The sequence below is a fragment of the Periophthalmus magnuspinnatus genome, chromosome 11 (genome assembly GCF_009829125.3).
Source record: "Periophthalmus magnuspinnatus isolate fPerMag1 chromosome 11, fPerMag1.2.pri, whole genome shotgun sequence".
NCBI lineage: Eukaryota > Metazoa > Chordata > Actinopteri > Gobiiformes > Gobiidae > Periophthalmus > Periophthalmus magnuspinnatus.
Window position 1 is genome coordinate 24,161,109 of NC_047136.2, and position 21,069 is coordinate 24,182,177.

At 40.3% G+C, this 21,069-nt stretch overlaps 1 protein-coding gene across 1 annotated transcript in view; it reads right to left on the minus strand.

The window, feature by feature from the left end:
* sdc2 (syndecan 2) overlaps positions 1-20,707 on the minus strand; it is an 81,595-nt gene extending 60,888 nt beyond the window's left edge. The window contains exon 1 of the mRNA XM_033975275.2: positions 20,273-20,707. Within this exon, the coding sequence (XP_033831166.1) occupies positions 20,273-20,332 (60 nt within the window). The 5' untranslated portion in view covers positions 20,333-20,707. The remainder of the gene's footprint in view (positions 1-20,272) is intronic.
* Positions 20,708-21,069: the final 362 nt, after the last annotated feature.

The following is a 21,069-nucleotide window of genomic DNA, read 5'->3' on the forward strand; positions in this document are numbered from 1 at the left end:
GAAGCTTGTCAGAAAGTATAAACATTTTTTCGTTGCTGTAGTTCACCTCTGATTGCCTCTTCTTTATATATTCTAATACTGCAGTGGCCTCTTCATCCTATGGACTTAAAGGATTTCCCAGTGTGTCTGAGACCACACCACTCACAGCCAATCACTTGATTAAACAAATTATCGTCATCACAGTAATCAGAGCCTGCGCCCCGCTGCTCTGCTCCTATTACACCATGAAACCACTTCATCCACGGCCTGGAAATGTCATGGATTATCAGAGGGGAGAGAGGGCGACCTTGGCGGGAGTCAGAATAAAAGGCTTATTTTTAGGAGAAACTATGAAAGAAGCGTAAAAAGGGATAGGGTTTTAATTTGATGGGTTGTTAATGAAGTGGACTTGACTGTACTTATTGCAAGTTGTAACAAACGTAAGTCAGTGGTTGTTATGGAGACTGGTGGAGTGGAGTGGGAAAAAAAAATCAACTCTAGGTGAACCGTGCCCTCGAGACCTGGGCCTTCAGACACTTTATTTACAAATGCAACTATCAGTAAAGATGTCAAAGCGCCCGTACACAGCCTCAGCCCTGCACACACAGAGAGCGAGCTGCAGACACACGATTTGAACCAAGCGCTTTTAAATGAGCCGCTCTGAATATCACAATCGCTGCTGTCCACTGTGACCTGCCCCAAGAGTTAAATCACGCCACAGTGTACCCGCTCCGACCAGTCTGACCAGCTAGAGCGGCATTAGAGCGGAGCAGAGCGAGTCAAAGCTAACGAAATCTGCAGATACCTTATCCAATTATTTTAATAGATCCACGAGTGAAGCGCAAATCAAGCTAACCACCAGCCAGGCAATGAGGGCGGGCTAGTGTGCTAATGCCGGTTTATGTCCGTCAATCAACTGCAAAGAGACAATCTGACTGGTCAATGCTAACATCAGGACTCTCTGTTTGCAGGTCAAGCAAATGAAAACAACACCAAATCTGATTGGACACTGTGTTTTTCTGAACATGGGACATCACTACGTTTTATTTATGAAATGTTTGATACAAATACAGCCTTTAGAGTTATGATTTCAATTTGATTTCAGTTTAATAATAGTAATTCTAATGTTTAAATCCAGGCTTAAAACAGTTCTTTTTACCTGTGCATACGACTGAAAGGTTTTTATTCTGCACTCTTCTGTTTTAATGTGAATTTCATGATGATTATTTGTGATTATTTATGATATTTATGTCTTTTTTATTCTGTAAAGCACTTTGAATTACTTTGTGTACCAATTGTGCTATACAAATAAACTTGTCTTGCCTTTTTACATATAAATGCTGAAATGTCCCTGACGCTTCCCCTCGACAGGATACAGATTTAAATCCCCTGCGTCAGATTTTTCCCATATATTTCACCAAACTTTTTCATTCACCCAGTACAGATATATTGTATACACAGCTCCTGAGGTCAAAAGAAGTCAGCTGTGTACTGTCTGCACTTGTCCGATAATCCCGAGCTGCACTGTTAGCATGCTAGTTGTTAGTATTACAGTAACAGCCTCTGAAAGTTGTGAAAAAAAATGCTTATTAACTAATTCCGGTGAATATCACGATGCACAGAAGGAGGAATTTGTATAGATTAGCAAACTTTAATATGTTTTCTTCTGTTTAAACACAAGAAATGTCAGGTGAAGGATAAATGCAGTTAGCTGTTAGGTCAAATTGAACACAACAACATGGGTCAAACGCTGGAGCTGATCAGGGAGTGTCAGCCATAAAAACAAAGGCAAATCAGAATGCAAAACGTGCACAGGAGGGTGGAAAAAGATGTCTTTGATTTGTTTTAAAAAGAGATACCTACACAATATATCATCGACCTCGACCTCAATAACAAGTACAATACAATAATTTGCAGTAGGGGCATTAAAATATGAACAAACATTAAAATATGAACTGCCAGTAACACAACAATCAAATGCATTTCTTATTTTAAAATGTAAAATCAGTGTATTATAGCATGTGATGGGAGCATGTTGCCTCTCTGTTGCCCGGTGCTTTGTGCGACGCGAGGCTAATCTGAGCGGCTGTGTGCTTTTGGGAGCGCGCACAGCTGTTCCAGAGTGCATTAGTAAAGATTAACTCTGCACATTAGAGGCTGTGATCACGTTCACCTCCACAGCGCTGACACTGAGCCCCGTGCTAAAGGCTAAACCAGGCTCCCATGGCTAACAGCGTGCTTTGGCTACGTGTTTACATGCTGTTATTGTGATCTAGTTTGTATTAGCCTCTATAAAGACATAACATGAGGGCAGTATGACAAATAATATTAGAAATCAGATAAAAATGTCCTTGTATAGATCACAATTTTGGATTAAATTTGAGTTTGTCTTATTAAATAAACAAATAAAATGCTTTTCAACATTTATTTCTCAGCATAAACAATACGGACTTCTAATCTTTGCCATTTAACACAAAAACAGTCACATTTTTACCTCTTAAAGTCTCTGCTCTAAACCTCACCCTAATCCTAACCTAAGCTCGTACTTTTACTGACAGAGGATTGGCCATCGACAATTCGAAAGACACAAGCTGATCACTGATGATTAGAGGAGATTGGGTCTTGATCTTAATCAAAATGGGGTTATTTGCACATTTTTATCACCGAGAATAACCAGAAAATATCTTTGGCTAAGAGCAGTTGTGTTAACATCAGTGGTGGAAGACGTACTCAGTTTTGTTACTTAAAAAATAAAAGTAAAAGTAAAAATATCACATGGGAATTATTAAAGTATTGAAGTATTATTTTCAAAATGTAATTAAGTAAAACATAAAAGTATTTTGCCCAGATTTTGAGGTCTAATAAAGCTTCAAATGTCATCTTTTTATACAGATTTGTGCTGAATTTTGTTCAGTAGAAACAACTGAATTGATTTTTTTTCTAGCTGTTTATTTGTGTATTTTTGTTTGCTCAAATTAAACCCCTCAGTCTTTTCAGCAGGTCTCAGACAATAATAAAAAATAGTTTTATTTTTCAGTCCAGTTCAAAAATGTCTTGGAGTAGAAAGTACAGATACCTGCTCTCAAAGTAAAAAGTATTCACATAAAAATGTACTAAAGTAAAGTACAGATACCTAAAATATGTATTAGTACTTTACTACTTTTAAAAAAAACAGTATCAGGAGATATCTGGGCATGTCCCACCGGGAGGAGGCTCCGGGGAAGACCCAGGACACACTGGAGGGACTATGTCTCTCGGCTGGCCTGGGAACGCCTTGGGGTCCCACCGGAGGAGCTGGAGGACGTGTCCGGGGTGAGGGAAGTCTGGGAGTCCTTGCTTAGACTGCTGCCCCCGCGACCCGGCCCCGGATAAGCGGAAGAAAATGGATGGATGGAGTATCAGGAGAATGTATGTTACATACAGGACCACTCTACTGTCACAGTGACCTCCTGTGTTCTCCTTGTGTCTCTGATACTCTAGTTTCCCCCATTGACCCAGTAGACCAATCCTCCAGCGAGGTACTCTGTCTCCAATATCACGTCTTAGGATCTCCAGATACGTTTCCGGACTTTTGATACACTCGCTCCGGTTGATGAACGACTCAAATTTGCAGGAGACAAAATTTCCAATAGCTGCTTATTAAAATTGCTAGCACACTTGCAATCCAAAGTTAACTACGTAATGAGAAAGACTTATCATGATTACTTTCCATTTAAATACACGATTGTACTTCGTAGCAGCTGGTTGGATATGCCACTCACACCTGGCTCAGTCCCCACATAACGCTGTGCGCACAGTTGGCACAGTAGCAGATAAATCCCATTTGAAAAGCCAAGCAGGGCACTTCCTCCTGTATATTCCCAGCATTAGCTCAAGGCCCCGCTCTGAGTCACTGTCTGGAGAGCTGGAGTGATGTGGTCACACATATAAACATCTGGACACAAGTGGACGAGCTCAGCATTCAGCGAAATCAGCGACGGGGCAGAAAGGAAACCAGGACTTGACCTATATTAAGGATGAGCGAGTTGTGAAAAATATCGAATTGTGATGTTTCTGACTGTTTTAGTGATAGATTTCAGTTCAAAGTTCACAAGCTAAACACGTCCAGACAGAAACACAAGTGGACAAACGAATAAGAATCACATTTCAGAGCTTCCATGTACAGATCTAAACTACGGGGTTAGCACTTTTTATGCACAATGAGATGAAATATTTTGTTGTTTTTTGGAGGAAATGATGACACTTCAAAAATTGCATCTTTTGTGATTTGCGTCTATTCGATTTCGATTAATCTGCAGCCCTACCCCATTTACAATAGATTTTTCTGGTTGATATTGGACCAAGTCTTTTCTGTGTTGTGTTAAAAGCTGTTGTTACACTTGAAGGCTACAGTTGAACTTTATTTGCATTCCAAATTTTGGCTTATGTGGTTTGAGAATCTGTCCCACGCCCTCCTTCATACTCTTGTCTCCATCAGCGATTACCCATCTGTCTGTTCTGTTGTGTCTGTTATTTGCTATTTGCTTTGTTTTGTTTATTGTAAAGTTTAAACCAATATCTAAAGTTCATATATTACACAAAATTGACTCATTCACACATGTTTGAGTAACACTTTATTATTAGTGTCATGAAGTGGTAGTTTTAAAGTTAACAGCTCCTTTTAGCTTTTATTCAGTAGAAACGGTAAATTCCAGGGCTGAACATTTACACTTTGTCACATTGAAATGAACCAAGAAAAATTATCCAAGGAAAGTAGTTCCTGGTTTTGTGACTTCCTTAAAAGATAAGCTGTCATTGTCTTCTTGAAGTTCCGTTACCAAGATCATATCTAATGTCATGAGAAGCCTGGGATGTTCCAAAGTACGGCATTAAAACAAATTTATCTTAATGGAGACAAACAGGTGATGGAAACAGGAAGAATTACAAATCAGGTCTATGGTAATGCGACACTGCTTATAGATTTCATGCTTTTTGAGGTATTTTTTGGTAACAGAAACATTTGTAATTGGTAAGTGGTCAAATTTGTTATACAGTGGTCCCTCATTTATCGCGGGGGTTATGTTCTAAAAATAACTCATAATAGGCGAAATCCGTGAAGTATCAGCTTTATTTTTTACAATTATTCTATGTTTTTTGCTGTAAAACCCCTCACAACACACTTTATACACTTTTCTCACACAGACGTTAACATTTTCTCACATTTCTCTCTTGTTTAATTAATTAATATTGACTCACGTGTATTTCACAGTTCCTCTGATCGAACGTTCAATCAATTACCTTTGTCTGTGCAATCCTTCAGTCGTCCAGGTCTGATCCACTGCAAAAGACGAAATTAAATCTGTCAACTGGACAAATCGTTGTAGGAGTGAAGATGTCCTTCAGGTACGATTTGTCCAGTTAACAGATTTAATTTCATCTTTTGCAATGACGTTTATGATTAAGTCGAGAGCGGGATTCGAAACGCCAACCTTCAGATCGGTAGACACACACTCACAGTCGCGCAATCGAATACACCCTGCATCTTTAAACCATTTCACTTTTTCTGTTACCTCACTTGGTCGCTCTAACGCAGGTCACATGACATCACAACTGCCCGTCACCAAATCACACGGGCAGAACCATATTTCAGCAACGGGTTTCACTTCACTTACCAAATACACTGGTACATTGTGTCTCCGTGACTTCGATTTCTGTGTAAACGTTTCATGCTTCATTAAAACTCGAGCTAAAACAGTTCTTTTCTTTTTTTTTATTAAGCTGTATCGAGTATCACCGAGCTCTGTAATGTGGCCACTTTTACATATATCACAGCACAGTTAAAACGACGAGCTGAAATCAAACTTCGTATAAATCAATCTTGTTTGACTCCGTTTCTGCGTGTAAACCCCGTCCGATACGTTCCGCATCTGTTAACCATTCCTGCGCTTGCGGCTGCTATCTGAATCCATGACGTCACCTCATTTTTTCCCAGCTAACTCCTTCCATGGATTTGTACGGAAAAGGAAAAAAAAAAAAAAAAGAAAATCCACGGCACATTTAGGACATCTGCGCTCAGTCATAGTATTTACGAGTTCATTTTATCGTTTCCAAAAAGACGCCAGTTGATATCTGCAGTGGCTTTTCTCCCAAAATCCAAAAATGTACTCCCAGAAGTCTGCAGTTGTCGTTATTATTCCCAAGTTATCTCAAATCAAAATAACATAAAGCCCAGACTGGGGTTAGAGAGTGTAAATCAGGTTTGCAACGTTTGGGCGTCTCACCGGCCACAAATTATAGTCCACAGCCTCTTAATTTGAGTAGTTTTTTTATGAGGAAAAGCACAGATTTCACAGGGCGCTGGGGGAAGCTAACACACTGAGCAATCATTATAGCTGTAGCTCACAGCACATAGCAGAGTGTGTACAGTAAAAGCATGTGAAACTGGAGATATATAAAAACCAAATGGGTCTAAAAACACAGGCAAAGGAACTAATAAATATGCTGATTATTTTATTATGCATGAAGTTAAAGGCGCTCGACCGGATTTCACTGTCTTAAAATGTGAAGTACAGAACTAGATACACGTTTAAAGGTTTGCACTTACCTTACACATTCTGAACATCCTATCCATCTTCTCCATGATGAGTTTATAAGCCTTTTTACTTTTACAACTTTTAGAGGCCAGAGCAGAGTTTGCCAACACAGTAATACTGACACCAACTAGCATACTAACTGCGCACTTCCTGACACAGCAGGTATATTTTGACCTCAAGAGCTGCTTATATGATATATCTGTGCTGGGGGAAGATACATTTTGCTCAAATACATGGAAAAACAGTACCGGCCCTTTAAGGCAAAGAAAGTACTTTGGCCAATTAATCAGTGCATGAAGTCTTGATTGAACACATTTTTGATTAATTGGCTATTTATTTTATCCAGATTTTAAGTCAATCGATTTTTAAAAAATTCTTTAAATGTGTAATTAGTGTCAAAATGTACAAAGGCTCAATTAACAATGTCTGACTTGCAATACAAATGCATCAGTCTCTATACTCCCACATAAGTGTTGCCATGGCGTCACTGGAATTCAGGACTTTTTCACCCTTTACCTGCTCAAACAAATACTAGTTACATTATGAGACACATGTCGAGCAGCATGGGCACCGCATACTTCAGATGTTTCGTGGAAATCCAACTCTACAACAAACAAAAACACAGAGCTTCCTTGTCGAACTGAACTCATTATGTAAAGTAAAAATACACAGTTCCTGGTGTGGGCACATTCTTGGGCTCTGGCTGACTGTAACGACACCAGTGTTTACCATGGGGCAGTGTGCGTCTCCGGTGACCTTTGACCTCCTGCCAGCTCTCACTCGCTTCACACTTTACCTCAGACATATTTAGGCTCAGATCACCACATGGACACCAGCCTGGGCTATTTCCTGCACTGTGGGAGCTGCACAAAAATCACAAAATTATACCTAAAAACTCATGGTCCCTGCTTTAGTCTTTGTTCAGTATTTTGGTTAAGTTTAAAGGTTCACTACGCACCTTTTCTGAGATGTTGTTGCTTTGCCTGGAATGTTCTACAGTATTGCATTAATTCTTGCTCCACAACTTGGACTGGTGACGTCACCTGCTGTCTCTATGGAGCTGAGTAAATTTAATGCTATACTGCGGAATATTCTAGAGCAATATCTTAAATTGTGCTGTCCTATGGGTTGTACTATCAGGTTCACTCTCTCTCCCTTCAATATTCCAATCAATTCAGCTAGGTGTCACCGCAGCAGCAAAACCATAAGCCACCACAGCCTATGTACCTAAAATATGGAAATTGGGTATAAAAACAGAGATCAAACTTGAGATGAACCTACAGACTGTATATATAAATGGACATAGCTAACGCGCTATCTGTCGTGTTCTAAATAGGAGATGATCATGACGCTCTTCCGGCTTCATCGACATCTTTATTTCGCTATTATCTCAGTAAATTAATATATGAACAGTAATAACAGAGAAATCATGAACAGTAATAGCAGACAAATCAAGGTCGCTCCCACTAACGTTAGCAACAGCTTTGACTGACAGCCTGCTAAACTAGATGTGCGGGTGGCTTTAACAGCCTCACTCTGGATTGGCTCTTTGGTTGCTATGATACTCGTAGTCGGAATTCCAAATGCGGAACCTGGCTCCAAATTCGCTGCTATAACTGCTCTAGCCTTGATGAGCTTCGTTTGACTGAAGCTGAACGCTGTGGATGACGTCACACTCACTTAGTCCACTTCTTTATCCCGTCTATGGATAAACTGTGGAAGGAAAAATGGGAAAACCCAGACTGCGGACATGTCGAATAACCATTTCTTCCAAAGATTTTAAAAAGCTAATTTCTAGTCAAGAGACAATTTTTCAAGTTGCATTTTTTTTTGATAAAACCACTGGATAACTACCTACCCAATCGGAAACTTTCAAAACCAGTTTAATCAGGGTCTTTCCACATTTCTGTGTGTACCACCACCACAGACCCTCCTCCCCTGCGCGGCAGAGAGAATTTCCATTTGCTAAGCTAATTAAACGTAGCACAAGACAGAACTAAACCGCTAACATTTGTGGATGAAAGAAAAGTGTCTGATTTAGTGAGTCTAAATATTTTAAAGCACATTTTCAGTGTCCTCTTGCTTTTACAGCCAGCGAGTCAAGATGGCGGCAACCCAAAATAAGCCCGAGCAGACCCTGGGGTTTTAATGCATTTGCCTCATGGTGACGACGGGCATCATGTGTTTGAAACAAACACACACCTACACAACTGAAAACACAACACTGACACTATTTAAGGACTTTACTGGTGCACATGTGTTTAAATGGACTACAAAAACGACAGAGGAGGAGAGGAAGAGAGGGGAGGAGGGAGAGAGAGAGCAGAGGGGAGAGGGAGAGGAGGGGAGAGAGAAGGAGAGGAAGAGAGAGGAGAGGGGAGGAGGAGAAAGGAAGGAAGATGAGGAGAGAAGAGGTGAGGAGGAGAGAAAGAGGGGAGGGAAAGAGAGGGAGAGGACGGGAGAAAGGGCAGAGAGGAGGAGTAGATAGTAGGAGAAAAGAAGGAATATGAGGAGAGAAAGAGGGGAGAGGAAGAGGAGAGAGGAGGCAAGAGAAAGAGAGGAGTAGAAAGGAAGACAGAATGAGGAAAGAGAAGAGGTGAGGAGAAGAGAGGAGAGGATAAGGCAGAGAAGGAGGAGAGAGGAGGAGTGGATAAGGGGAAATGAGGAGAGAGAAGGAGAGAGTGGAGGGGAGAGAAAGAGGAGGGAGGGAGAGAGAGAGGAGAGCAGAGGGGAGGAGGAGAAAGGAAGGAAGATGAGGAGAGAGAAAAGGTGAGGAGGAGAGAAAGAGGGGAGAGGAGGGAAGAGGAACGGAGGAGAGAGGAGGGTAGAGAGCAGAGGGGAGGAGTAAAAAGGAGGTGAGAGAAGAGGTGAAGGAGAGAAGTGAAGAGTAGGAGGAGGCGGCGGATAAGGCAGAGAAGGAGGATGAGGAGAGGAGGAGTGGATAAGGAGAAAAAAGAAGAGGGGAGGAACGAGAGGAGAGAGGAAAGAAAAGGGGGAGAGCAAAGAGGCGAGGGGGAGAGGGGAAGATGAGGAAGGAGGAGAGGATAAGGGAGAGAAAGAGGAGAAGAAGGCAGATGATGTTAAGGAAGGAAAAGAGGATAACAGAAGAGAGATGGGAGGAGAGAGAGTGGATGGGTGAAGAGGAGAGGGGAGGAAGACAGTGGAAACGTGGAAGAAGGGAGAGGAGGGGGAGAGAGGCAAGGCAACTCCAAAACATACGTACCACAGATGTTTGCTGATTTAAAGAACGAAAAAAAAAGGAGGAAAAAAACGTCTAATTTAGTCGGAGCAGATGTGAGTGGGACTATAACGCCAGACGACTGTAATGACCAAACCTCCACACAGAATGCAGTTTATTGACAAAGGAAAACAAAAGGAGGGGTTTGCTTTGAGTGAAATTAGGACTTTATAATGTGTGGGTTTAATGGCTGTCACATGGGTTCAGCAGTGAAGTTTAAACTAGAGATGGACCCATATATCAGCTGGACAATATTTGCACTTTTTAGGACATTAGCCAAACCAGCCGCTTAAATATGCATGAAAAATATATCTGAACAGTTTAGGTATGCAGAAATGTAAGCATACTTGTCTCTTGGATAGGTTTATAGCAAATTCAAACTCGCACTGGAGTATAAGTCGCACCCCTGGCCAAACTATGAAAAAAGTGTGACTTATACTCTGGAAAATACATTATATAATTTGGGGGGAAACAACCAAAATTTGTCCTATATATCGGTGGCACTTATCAGCCATCGGTTACAATCAGTATCGGCATCGACCATGAAAAAATACGGTTTGATTTCTAGTTAAAACGTGTGCTAATATCAAAGTAATGTCACTTGCTTAGGCTGTATTTTAGATCCTTTAATGAACTGTCCTTGGGGTTCCACTGGAGGAGCTGGAGGAAGTGTCTGGGGTGAGGGAAGTCTGTGCGTCTCTGCTTAGACTGCTGCCCCTGAGACCCAGCTCTGGATAAATGCATGGATGGATACTGAATTGTAATACACTAAAAAAGACATTTTGAGATACATAACCAATTCTAAGCAAAAGGCATGTGACTAGTGATAGTATTGCTGTTTTAATTATGCAAACTACATAATTACGAAGTATTGGTACTAGTTTTATTACCAGGATGGTGTAAGTAACAACAGTGTGAGTGGAAATGACAGTTGATGTATTGGTTTGAATCAAGGTGAAAACGAATGGCTGCTTGTGTCAACTTTATAACACGGTTTATAGTGAAAATAAAAGATGAAGTCCAGCAAAACAGTTCTTTAAAATATTACTAGGGCTGTCAAAAGTATCGAAAATCAGATACAATGCTTTAGAATGATCCTGAGCTGTATCAGAACGAGTGTACTACTGGACGACTGAGGGATTACACAGATATAAGGACACATGGGAATAGAAAAGAAAGTACTACCATTTAATGTTGAGCGTCACATTCTATTATCTAAATAAACAGTTTTTACCATCATCGTGGTATCAAAGTATCGAGCCTATTCAGTAGTATCGAAATCAACTACGGTAACAGCACTAGTTTGTACAGTGCTATTTTTTGATTCCGAGTGCTGAGAACGCAAAAAAACTTCTGCAGCTACAACACAACATATGCCCTGTAAAAACAATAATTTGTATTTGAATTGTGAGCAAACCTGGGTGCAATAAACCTACGTGAGAGCCGTAATGGAGGTCGAAATGATTTAAAGCCAGATGCTCCACCGCCTCTGCAGTCTGCTCCTGTATTTTTAATGACGCTTTTTTATTTTGCATTAACCCAGAATTCTCTCAACCTGCTCCTCCACTGCAGCTGCTGAGGACCCCAGTGTACCTCCCCAGCTCTGTCTCTACAATATATCAACTGCAGGCCTTACTCTGCAGAAATGTAATCGACTTTAGGCAACTTCTGAATAATTATTGTTGATTTGAGTTGTTTTAGTTTAGACTTGATGAGTTTTGGTTTGGTCCTGGTTTGGTTCCTGTTCAGTTTTACTGTAGACCTGCTTCCATACAACTTTTAGTCCTGGTTTAGTCATGATTTGGGTTTAGGCTTAGTTAAAGAGGATTAATCCCCATAGAATTAAAATACCCCCCTTTTTAAGTCAATATTTGATGTGTTCTGGGTGCAAATGTAGCCTCATTTAGTTGGTTTGTCTAAAATGTCTGACTTATTTCACAATCCTTCTGAAAAAGTTCATATTTTTGTTACTTAACTTCAAGCACAATCATTTTACTCACTGATTTTGTCTCCCTGAAGTCAAAAAATAAATAAACCAGCCAGGAAAACCTTGAATATTCATGGGTCAAAAGATATATTCAGTTTTAAATTGGTAAGCGCAATGGCAACCGTCCCACTTTTTTACATTTTTTTTCATTACTTTGAAACCCAGGGATAGAAGCTCAGCTCACATAGTAAATCTTAACTATTTATGTCTATATACGTTTGGGGCAATTTGAGCCAAATACAATCAATTATCCCTTAACTATTACATTATATTTGGTTCAGATGAAACAGAAACAATAAAAAAGAGAGGACATAGTGTATTTATAGGCTTAAAAAAGTAGAGAGGAAAGACAGATAGAGTGTGTTCCTTCCTTTTAGCTGGTGGTGTGCGACCCTCCGTACTCTATCCAGGCATTATGTAATCCCTAATGGAGTCTACAGACAACCTCCTCACTCTTTTTTTACCCACAACGCATTTGTGTCCCAGCGCCCGGGAGCTGTGTAAGTGCAGACACATGCTTCCTCTACGGGTATGTGAATGGCTTTAACATCGAGGTCAATATGTTGTATTGTATAGAAACCTGCCCCCAAGCAAATAACTGTAGAAAATGCATTGGTTTCCTTGGTGTGCCAGTTTCTTCAGTCCTTAGTAGGTCATATAGGGAGAGTAGTAGTTGTAGTAGTAGTAGTAGTTGTAGTAGTCGTAGTTGTGGTTGTTGTAGGAAGTGCTACGTTTGAGTGTAAGGCATAATTACTGTTTTAGTTGTAAAAAATTAGCACAAAAAATTTGGAGCAACCTAATTAAAGTTGTAGCATTCTACTGGCAGGTTGTTGTCTCCATGGAGATATTATTGCTTAACAGGGAATGTCCCACAGTGTAACATTAAGCATATCAACATGCACACAAACAGGCCAAGTTACAGTAAGATGCGTCTAGAGGCGACGAAACTTTACAGGTATTTTAAAAACTGTAATTCAATAAATGCAAGAGGCACGTGATGAACCCTTCGCCAGAAAAGTTACATAGTGCAACTTTAAATAACAATTACAAAAATCCAGTTTGTATCCTCCTACTGACAGCTTTGAAAAAAATATAACACAGAGCTCATTTTACCATCTTGTGCGGGAATTTAGAGCCAACTTACACAGCCGGCTGGTTGTGTTGTGATAAAGCTCTGAAGGGGGAGTGACTTAGCACTGAGAGCAAAGGGAGGGGAGACTGAGATTGTCCAATACATAATATATGAAACTTATAAAACATAGTTCTGTATTTTCCAGACTATAAGTTGCACTTTTTTTCATAGTTTTGGGGTTGCAACTTATACTCAGATGTGACTTATAAGTGAAATATGTTTTTTTTCTTCATTATCATCCATTTTTTGGAAGGTGCGACTTATACTCTGGTGCAACTTATACTCCAGAAAATAAAGTAATATGTTGTTTTCAGCAAATATGACATAAAAACTATAAAAGGTAACATGGTAATCTAAATATGTTATGTGTTAGACGTTAACACCCCAGAGAAGTAAAATACCGCTCATTAAACTAACTCTAGGTTCAGATATCTACCTCTTTCCTTAACATTCTCTTCCCTCTCTCCCATCAACCCCATGTCCTCATTAAATACCGCTGAACTTTCCAAGAATGGGTTTACAGGAATATAGAAGAATGCTGAAAAACTAACCTCGAAAAACACAAGAAAAACAGATACGTCAAGTGTCTGGAAGTGTACAGTATGGAAACAGTGGATGGGCTTTTGAATGAACTGAAAAGCATTCGACCAGTGGAAAATACAGGAAGTGTCCATTATGCTTTCATATGGAGTGACAGAAATGAGATATTTTTGCAGCAAAGATGTTCGGCCAAGTATTAACCACTAATGACCACATGACGCCATCACTTTTATTTCAACACACTCTGAAAAATATATCTTGTAATTAAGGCTGAACAATATTGGAGGGAAAAAAATCAAATAGTGATTTTTCTGGCAAGTATTCTGATTACATTAGCAATTTATGTTTTAAAACCACTCGGCTCTGGGAAGGTGCTGATTTTTGCAGTCTTAAAAATGTGAATAACAGGACTAGTTCATTTTAAGCAGTTTGCAGTGGTCCAAAGTCATTCCTCACTTACCAAATGAGTTGTAAGTGCTTTTTCATAGTTCTCAGAGGCCAGAGTGGAGCTAACAGCTAACATGCTAACATGCACTTCCTGATTATCTGTCACTAAAAACACTTTATAATTAGATCCAGATAGAAACCAGCTATTTTGACCTCAAAAGCTGCTTATGTAATATATCTATACTTTGGCGAAACAAATGTGTGTAGATCATGCGCCTTTAAATCAGATCTACTCTGCAAAATCGATTTTTCAGAGTTTTTAACCATGTTGCAGCTGTTTCCCCTTCACATTTACCCTGGAGTGATTGTTTTTGGTGTGATTTGTGCATATGTGAGCAATCATTAATGGCTTATTTTCAAGACGCCATATTGTCAATCAATCTTCGTTTTATTTTCTTAATCGTAGCGTAGGATTCAGAAATGTCGTGTAGTAATTTTGGTACAAATGAACAAAAATTCTCATACTCGATAGCGTTGCAGTTATCCACAGAAGGGGCCGACAGCTTCAAGCCTCGATGTTGTGATGACGTTCATGACCATGTCAGCTCCCACTGGACACCGCAGTTTTTTGACGTGGAACTCAGCAGACTTTACCACAGGTTTAATAGACCCAAAAACTAACTCACTTTGTCCACTTCTTTAAACAGTCCATAATTGTGACCCGCAGCACAGTCCGACTTGTTATTTACCTGGTGTGAACTTTCCGTTACCTCAAAACGCGTCGGCAGCGTTGCACCCTGAGACCCATTCATAAAACAGGGGCAGTGCTGGAGCTTTTATGCACTGAAGCAGTTGAATAGAAGATGGTTTTGAACAAGCACTTTGATTACATGAGAGGCTTTCAGAGTGTGCTAATTACGAAGCAAAATGACTCACGTTCATCGCTCCACAGCACAGGTGATGGCGAATACCAACAAATAAGGCTCAAAGATGTTTGTGCAAAATGCTAAAAATCGGATTAATAAGCATCTGTATTTGATCTTGTCAGCAGCTGTCAGAAACACAAAGAGGAGATTTTGATTCAAGGGCAAAGGAGCAACTAGAGGCCTTAGAAATTGGACATTAAGTAATAGAAGATTAGATTTACCAATAACGCCTTAGAAGCCGACACACTCATAGGAATGTGAAGATTATCTGGTTAATCATGAATCACAAGCTCACACAGCCTCTACATGAAGGAGAGGTGGACGAAGTCTCTTGCCCAAGGACACAACAACAATATGTAATGTAATAGTAATGCCAGTAAGTGGGAATCGAATCCCTGACCAAAGAAAGGAAGTATATCTTTAACCAAATAAGTAGTAATCTGGAATATTCACAGCATATATTTGTGTTGTAAATAGTGTACTAAACATACAAAACAGTTTTAGTATATTTACCAGAATTGTAAACTTGATTTTGATACTAAGAAATAGGCTCAATACCGATTTCGATATCATTATAATAATAAAATCACTCTTTTTATTATAGAATGTAATTTTCAGCACAAGAATAATATTGTTTTCATGTGGTTTTGCTAAAACTAGACTAAAACTAAGACAGTTTTTTGCCTCATAAAAGAAAACTTCAAAGTCGACAGATCTTTTGTCTCGTTGGCAGAATAGACTTTTTCTTTTGCCATGGATCAAACCTGGACGATTACACAAACACTTTATATAGTGTCCCAGTGCAAGATGACGCACACACACACACACACCCACACACACACACACACACACACACACACACACACACAGCAGCCCGGAGACAACCACATCCACCAAAACAATAACACTGACCTGGAGTTTATATTGTTGCGTAATGACATTAAAGTCCCTGTGATGTCCTTTATGCTGCTGCTCAGACTGTTCCTGTTTATTCCACACGTGCTGCACTCATGTCATTATGGTGCTCGTGTTTACACTGGGGGATTTATGGGGTTACTACATGGACTTTTGCACTTTACATCAAACTGTTCAGTGTTCGATGCTCTAAACATAATTTTGTTGTTTTCTATGACAAGGACGGTAAAAACTTGAATCTTGAAAGATGTGAGTCTGGTCACCTCTGAATCTTCTCGTTTTCAAATGAGTGTGATTGACAGGTGGATCAGCCAGTTAGGGACACACATGACCCGTCCGAGAAATATCACTGGGCGCTGAAAAACATCATGGATTTCTGCAGAATCAATGAGCGAAGCACTAAACTCTGTTCAACTGAGGTGAGAGAAACGTCATTTTATTTGTAAATCACAGGTGATCGATGAGTTTGGCCAGGCTTGAAACGCAGGGATTTGATTTGATTTTTTTATTTACAGTACTTCAAATATCTAGTTTGAAGTTTCTAGTGTCTAGTTTCAATGCCTGTGTATGGTATGATCCTTAATAAAAGAAAAATTCAATTCTAAGTGTCAACTGTTCTGTCAACTGGACGAAAAAGTTTTAGAGCAAAGACGTTTCACATCCAAACATCTTCTTCAGTTCGGGTCAGATGACTGGTGGACACTGCCTTATATCTATGTGTTTGTTAGTTTGGTCTATTGACACTTAACATAGCTTAGTGATTTTCCTTGCACTATCTAGTTTCAGTGCTAGTTTTGGTATAGATTAGTGCCTGATTTCCAATACGTCTGATGACCCTAGGTGTAACTCCCTATTGCAAATATGTGTTTAAAACGTCACACCGCTGCCTCTTACTCTCTGGCATTTTGTTTTGAAAAAGTTGAAAAACAAAAATATCTCAAACTGGTGTTTTCTGACCACTGTGTTTTGTCCTGTTTCTTCCGACGCGATGCTCTGTAATTTGTTCCTTGTTTTAGTGGGAAGCAGAAGTTCAGTTCACCTCCTCCACAAACTGTTATTAGTGATGTGCTCCCAAGGCTCCTCTCCAGACACATTTCAACAAGACCACTGTGAAGAAGAGGAGAGAAATACAATCCACTATTGTCTATTAGTGATGCTGTTTTGTTGTGCCCATTTCAAAAGAGGAGATCTCGAATAGTCTTTTTCTATAAAGGGCAGCTGAGGTTAGAGCAGAGCCATAAACCATCCACAAATGCTCCAGTAGTGAATCCCTGCAGGATACAGAAAATCCCTTATATTATTACAGAGGGGAGAAAGGCCAAAACAACCAATCTAACACCACACGGGAGGGCATCTGACAGGGTTTAAGGGGGGGCAATGGTACAGGGGCTTATTATCTGAACTGCAAAGGCACCATCAGGACTGTAGTACTGAACACTGCATCAATTTCAATGGTATTATAGCTTCTGTTACGAAACTAACACTTAAAAATGTTCATTAAAACGTAAAAATATAAATAAATAGATTAATTCGTGGCATGATTTTAATATTTATGTATGGGGATGAACATTAGCAATAGTTTTTTTCTGTGTTTGGATCAGTAGAAAATCGATTTGTTGCAGTGTTGCTGGGAATTGGGTATTGACAAATGTTGAAAAGTACTGGAATAAATATTTGGGTTGCAAAAGATGGATTAGAGTATTTATAATGCCAAGAAACGCATTGTGTGAATCCAAAACCTGATCATCAGAATGAAGTCGGGAAGAACCAAAAATATACCCAAAAAGAACATGAACTTTTTAATACAAACCTACAGATCAAACAATGTCGACAAAAACGTAATGGAGCTCGGAGCAGGCCTTGGACTTTATATCAAGACAATCTACACTTAAACATGCACTATGTAACTTTTCTGGTGTGAGGGGACGCGGGGGTCCACTTGCTTGTTTCCGTGGAGATACATTTTTTACATTTTTAACGCGCTTTTTCACCATCAATGAGCTAAAAACACTTTATATCGAGGAAACACTCACCTATTCACACACCAGTGCACACAGACATTGGGGGTGTCCTGCCCAAGGACACAACAGCAGCAATCATCTGTGGGACCTGGAATCGCACCGACGACCATAAATCCGACCGCTCAACCAATGACGTTTATGTCGAGAGCAGGATTCGAACTGACAACCTTCAGATCAGTGCACGAACGCTCTACCAACTGAGGTGTTTTTACTGCTCCAAAACACCTTGAGAAACACATTTTTCCTGTGAGCGGAGTCGCCTCATTGCAGATCTGACCCGTAACTCGGCACAGAGGTTACTTAAGCTAAATGTCAACATTGGAACATGGAACATTCCAGGTAAAGCGATAATAAATCCAGCATGTAGCAGATTCTCCACTGGGAAAAGTTACTAGGATTAAGGCGATAGGGGAGTAAACCAGGATTTTAAACTCGGTAATCACAAATATTCATCTACGTTAACCTCAAGGCCGGATGAAGACTAATTACTCTATAAATACAAAGTGCTTTTTCCAGCTAAAAATACTTAAAAATGCGCGTGCCCTTGTGCAAAACAGTGATTCATTAAAACAGCAGTGTCTGATTCAGCTAATTGGACAAGTGACCGTAGAGGAGGAGGCACGGGGCCAACTGACAACACACAACCCCCGCGAGGAGAACAAACAACAGGCAGGGGGCGCTGTAATCACAGAGGGAGCCCACATGTGTCAGTCCAGCACACCAGTTGTAATTTTGAGGGCGATGGTTTCTATGGAGGCGCAGACAGGAGTGAAGGAGGCAGTGCAGCTGAGAGCGTAGATCACAGACGGGGAAGAGGCTTTTTACAAGGAGGGTAGAGCGAGGAGCGGAGTGAGAGCTGATATTTGGATCCCGGCCCAAACATGAACACTTAGGCATATCTGTTTAACGGTATGGCCGCAGCTGTCAAATAAATCAGGATTTTACATATTTATTAGAGACAGCAGTGCTCATTAGTGAACATCTGCGGTTATGGAGTGATATGGCCGATTAGCAAAGGTGGCACATTTCTATAGCGCTGTAGTCGACCAAAGAACCAAAGAAAAGTATCAGTAAACTTCATCTTCATAAGTGAGAAAACAGATTTAACTGTAACTCCAGATAATTTGCTCCATACGTTCTCGTTTCTGCTTGGGTCCATATGAATGCCACTGGTGGAAGAAGTGCTCAGTTTTGTTTCTTTGAGTGCAAGTACAGATAACGGAGCAAAGAAATACTCAAGTAAACGTAAAAGTCACATCAAAAAATCGACTTAAGTAAAAGTATTGAAGCACCTGTTTTAAAATGTGCTTAAAGAGTAAAAAGATAAAGATTTTGAACCCTAATAAAGCTTCAAATGTGTTGATTTTGATACAGATTTGTGCTGAATTTTGTTTTATTTCTATATTTTTTATAGCAACAATCATATATGCATATAGATATTTCTTTTTACATTTTCAGTCCAGTTAAGAAATGTAGTGGAGCAGAAAGTACAGATATCAGCTCTCAAATGTAGTAAAAGGAAAAAGTACCCACTTTAAAAACACCTAAAGTACAGTACTTCACTATTTTTACTCTGACACGTTCCACCACTAATGAATCCTTATATTCCTCATAAAACAATAAGTAAAAAAATAAAAGTATTGATCAACTAAGACACCATCAACCGATTTATCGACCAAAATGACCAAAAGGACCCTAGACTTTCTATCTACTGTCTCTGAGCAGGTAACACAAAAGACACAAAGTACATTGACTGATTCTATAAAACTGATGTATTACCATCACGCTAAGTTAGTTTTACAAATAAATACTAGCCTATACTTGCGTGTACTGATACAAACATTACATCGGATGCCCTTCCTGAAACAAATGTCCATTTATTAGAACCGATGACCAAAACACCACAAATACTGCTGTAATACAAAGTAGTACAGTATGAATATTAGTAGCAGTAGCAGTAATAGTAGTAGTATCTCTCTAGTATTAGTATAGTATGTTATTTTCACTCTTCATGTTACACTTTCAGTTTATATGGGCTTTGGACTGACACAAATATCCACAGGTTTAAACACTTTACAGCCTAAACCTAAGCTCTATTTTGGCACATTACACCATAGACCAGTTATAGGTGCACTGCCAAACCTGTCATCTGTATCCTAATTATATTTTGGCTATTCTAATACAAGTAAACACTGAAAGTACTTGTGGCTATATTAAATCAACAATGTCATAGTGTACTATTACTACCATGGTGTTAAAACTGCCTTTACGCTTCCAGTCGTGTTGTGCAAAGTCTAGCTGCAGGGCTCTCTTGTCATAGTGAGATCCATTGGTTTTAAGCAGCCAGTATGAGGCACTACTTCTACCATAACGTTAAACCTGCACGTTAAAATCTCATTACTGCCCGTAGCACCAAATGACAGTTACACCAAAGCGTAAAACCACGCGTAAAACAGCCAGATCGGGTCGAAAACGTGCGTAAAACAGAAGTCAAACAGCAAAAAGCGGGGGTCTGCTGCTCTCTACTACTTCTCCCCCCACTGCTAAGCCCCTTCGTAAGTTTGCAACAACTCACCCTTTCGCTGGACAGGACCACCGCCAACCCGAGCGTCAAAATTATCCACACGCTCTGCATATTTCCCGTATCAAAGCGCGACCCGTCTTTCTTTATATGTCCCGTTTTCTCTTCGTGTCGCCTTCCTTTCCCAAATCTGTGAGCTCCCTCTTCGCTCCAAACTCCCGCACGCTCGTCTCACGTTGGAGGAGAAAAAAAAGGGGGGGTCCCACTTGGATACGTGTTGCCTATTCCTCCCCCCTCTCGTGCCAAACGCGTAAAGGACAGACCGGGAGATTTGTGCGCACGGTTTGGTAGTCCTGCTCCTGTCTGGCTTCGCAGCGCAATCTAGATCCGCTCGCTGCTTGTGCGCACTGCTCTCATTCGCCAGTGCAATGCGCGCGCACGGAATACACAGGACGAAGTGGAGACACGACGCGCCACGAGACTCCCTGCGACGCAAGGGCAAAAAGGAGCGCTGCGCAGGTTCAGGGGCGCACGGGTCCGCCCCCCCACAGCGAGATACGACTTTAACACAACTTGATTTACTACATCATGAAGGAAGACGTGTTATTTTGAGAAGTGTTCTGACTCAAAAGCGTTTGACTGTTCTCTTAAAGATGCACTGAGGAACTTTTCTGGTGGAGGGTTTTTGCTCTTTTTTTCAATTATTGGTGTTTTATTGCTCAAAAAGTCTTCATAAAACACGGGTTCTTATTGTGAGTGGGGTCGCCTTTCCACAGATCTGATATGTAACAAGGTCTGATTGCGCAACCTGCTTGTCTCCGTGGAGATAGATGAGTTTAATCCTAGACTGT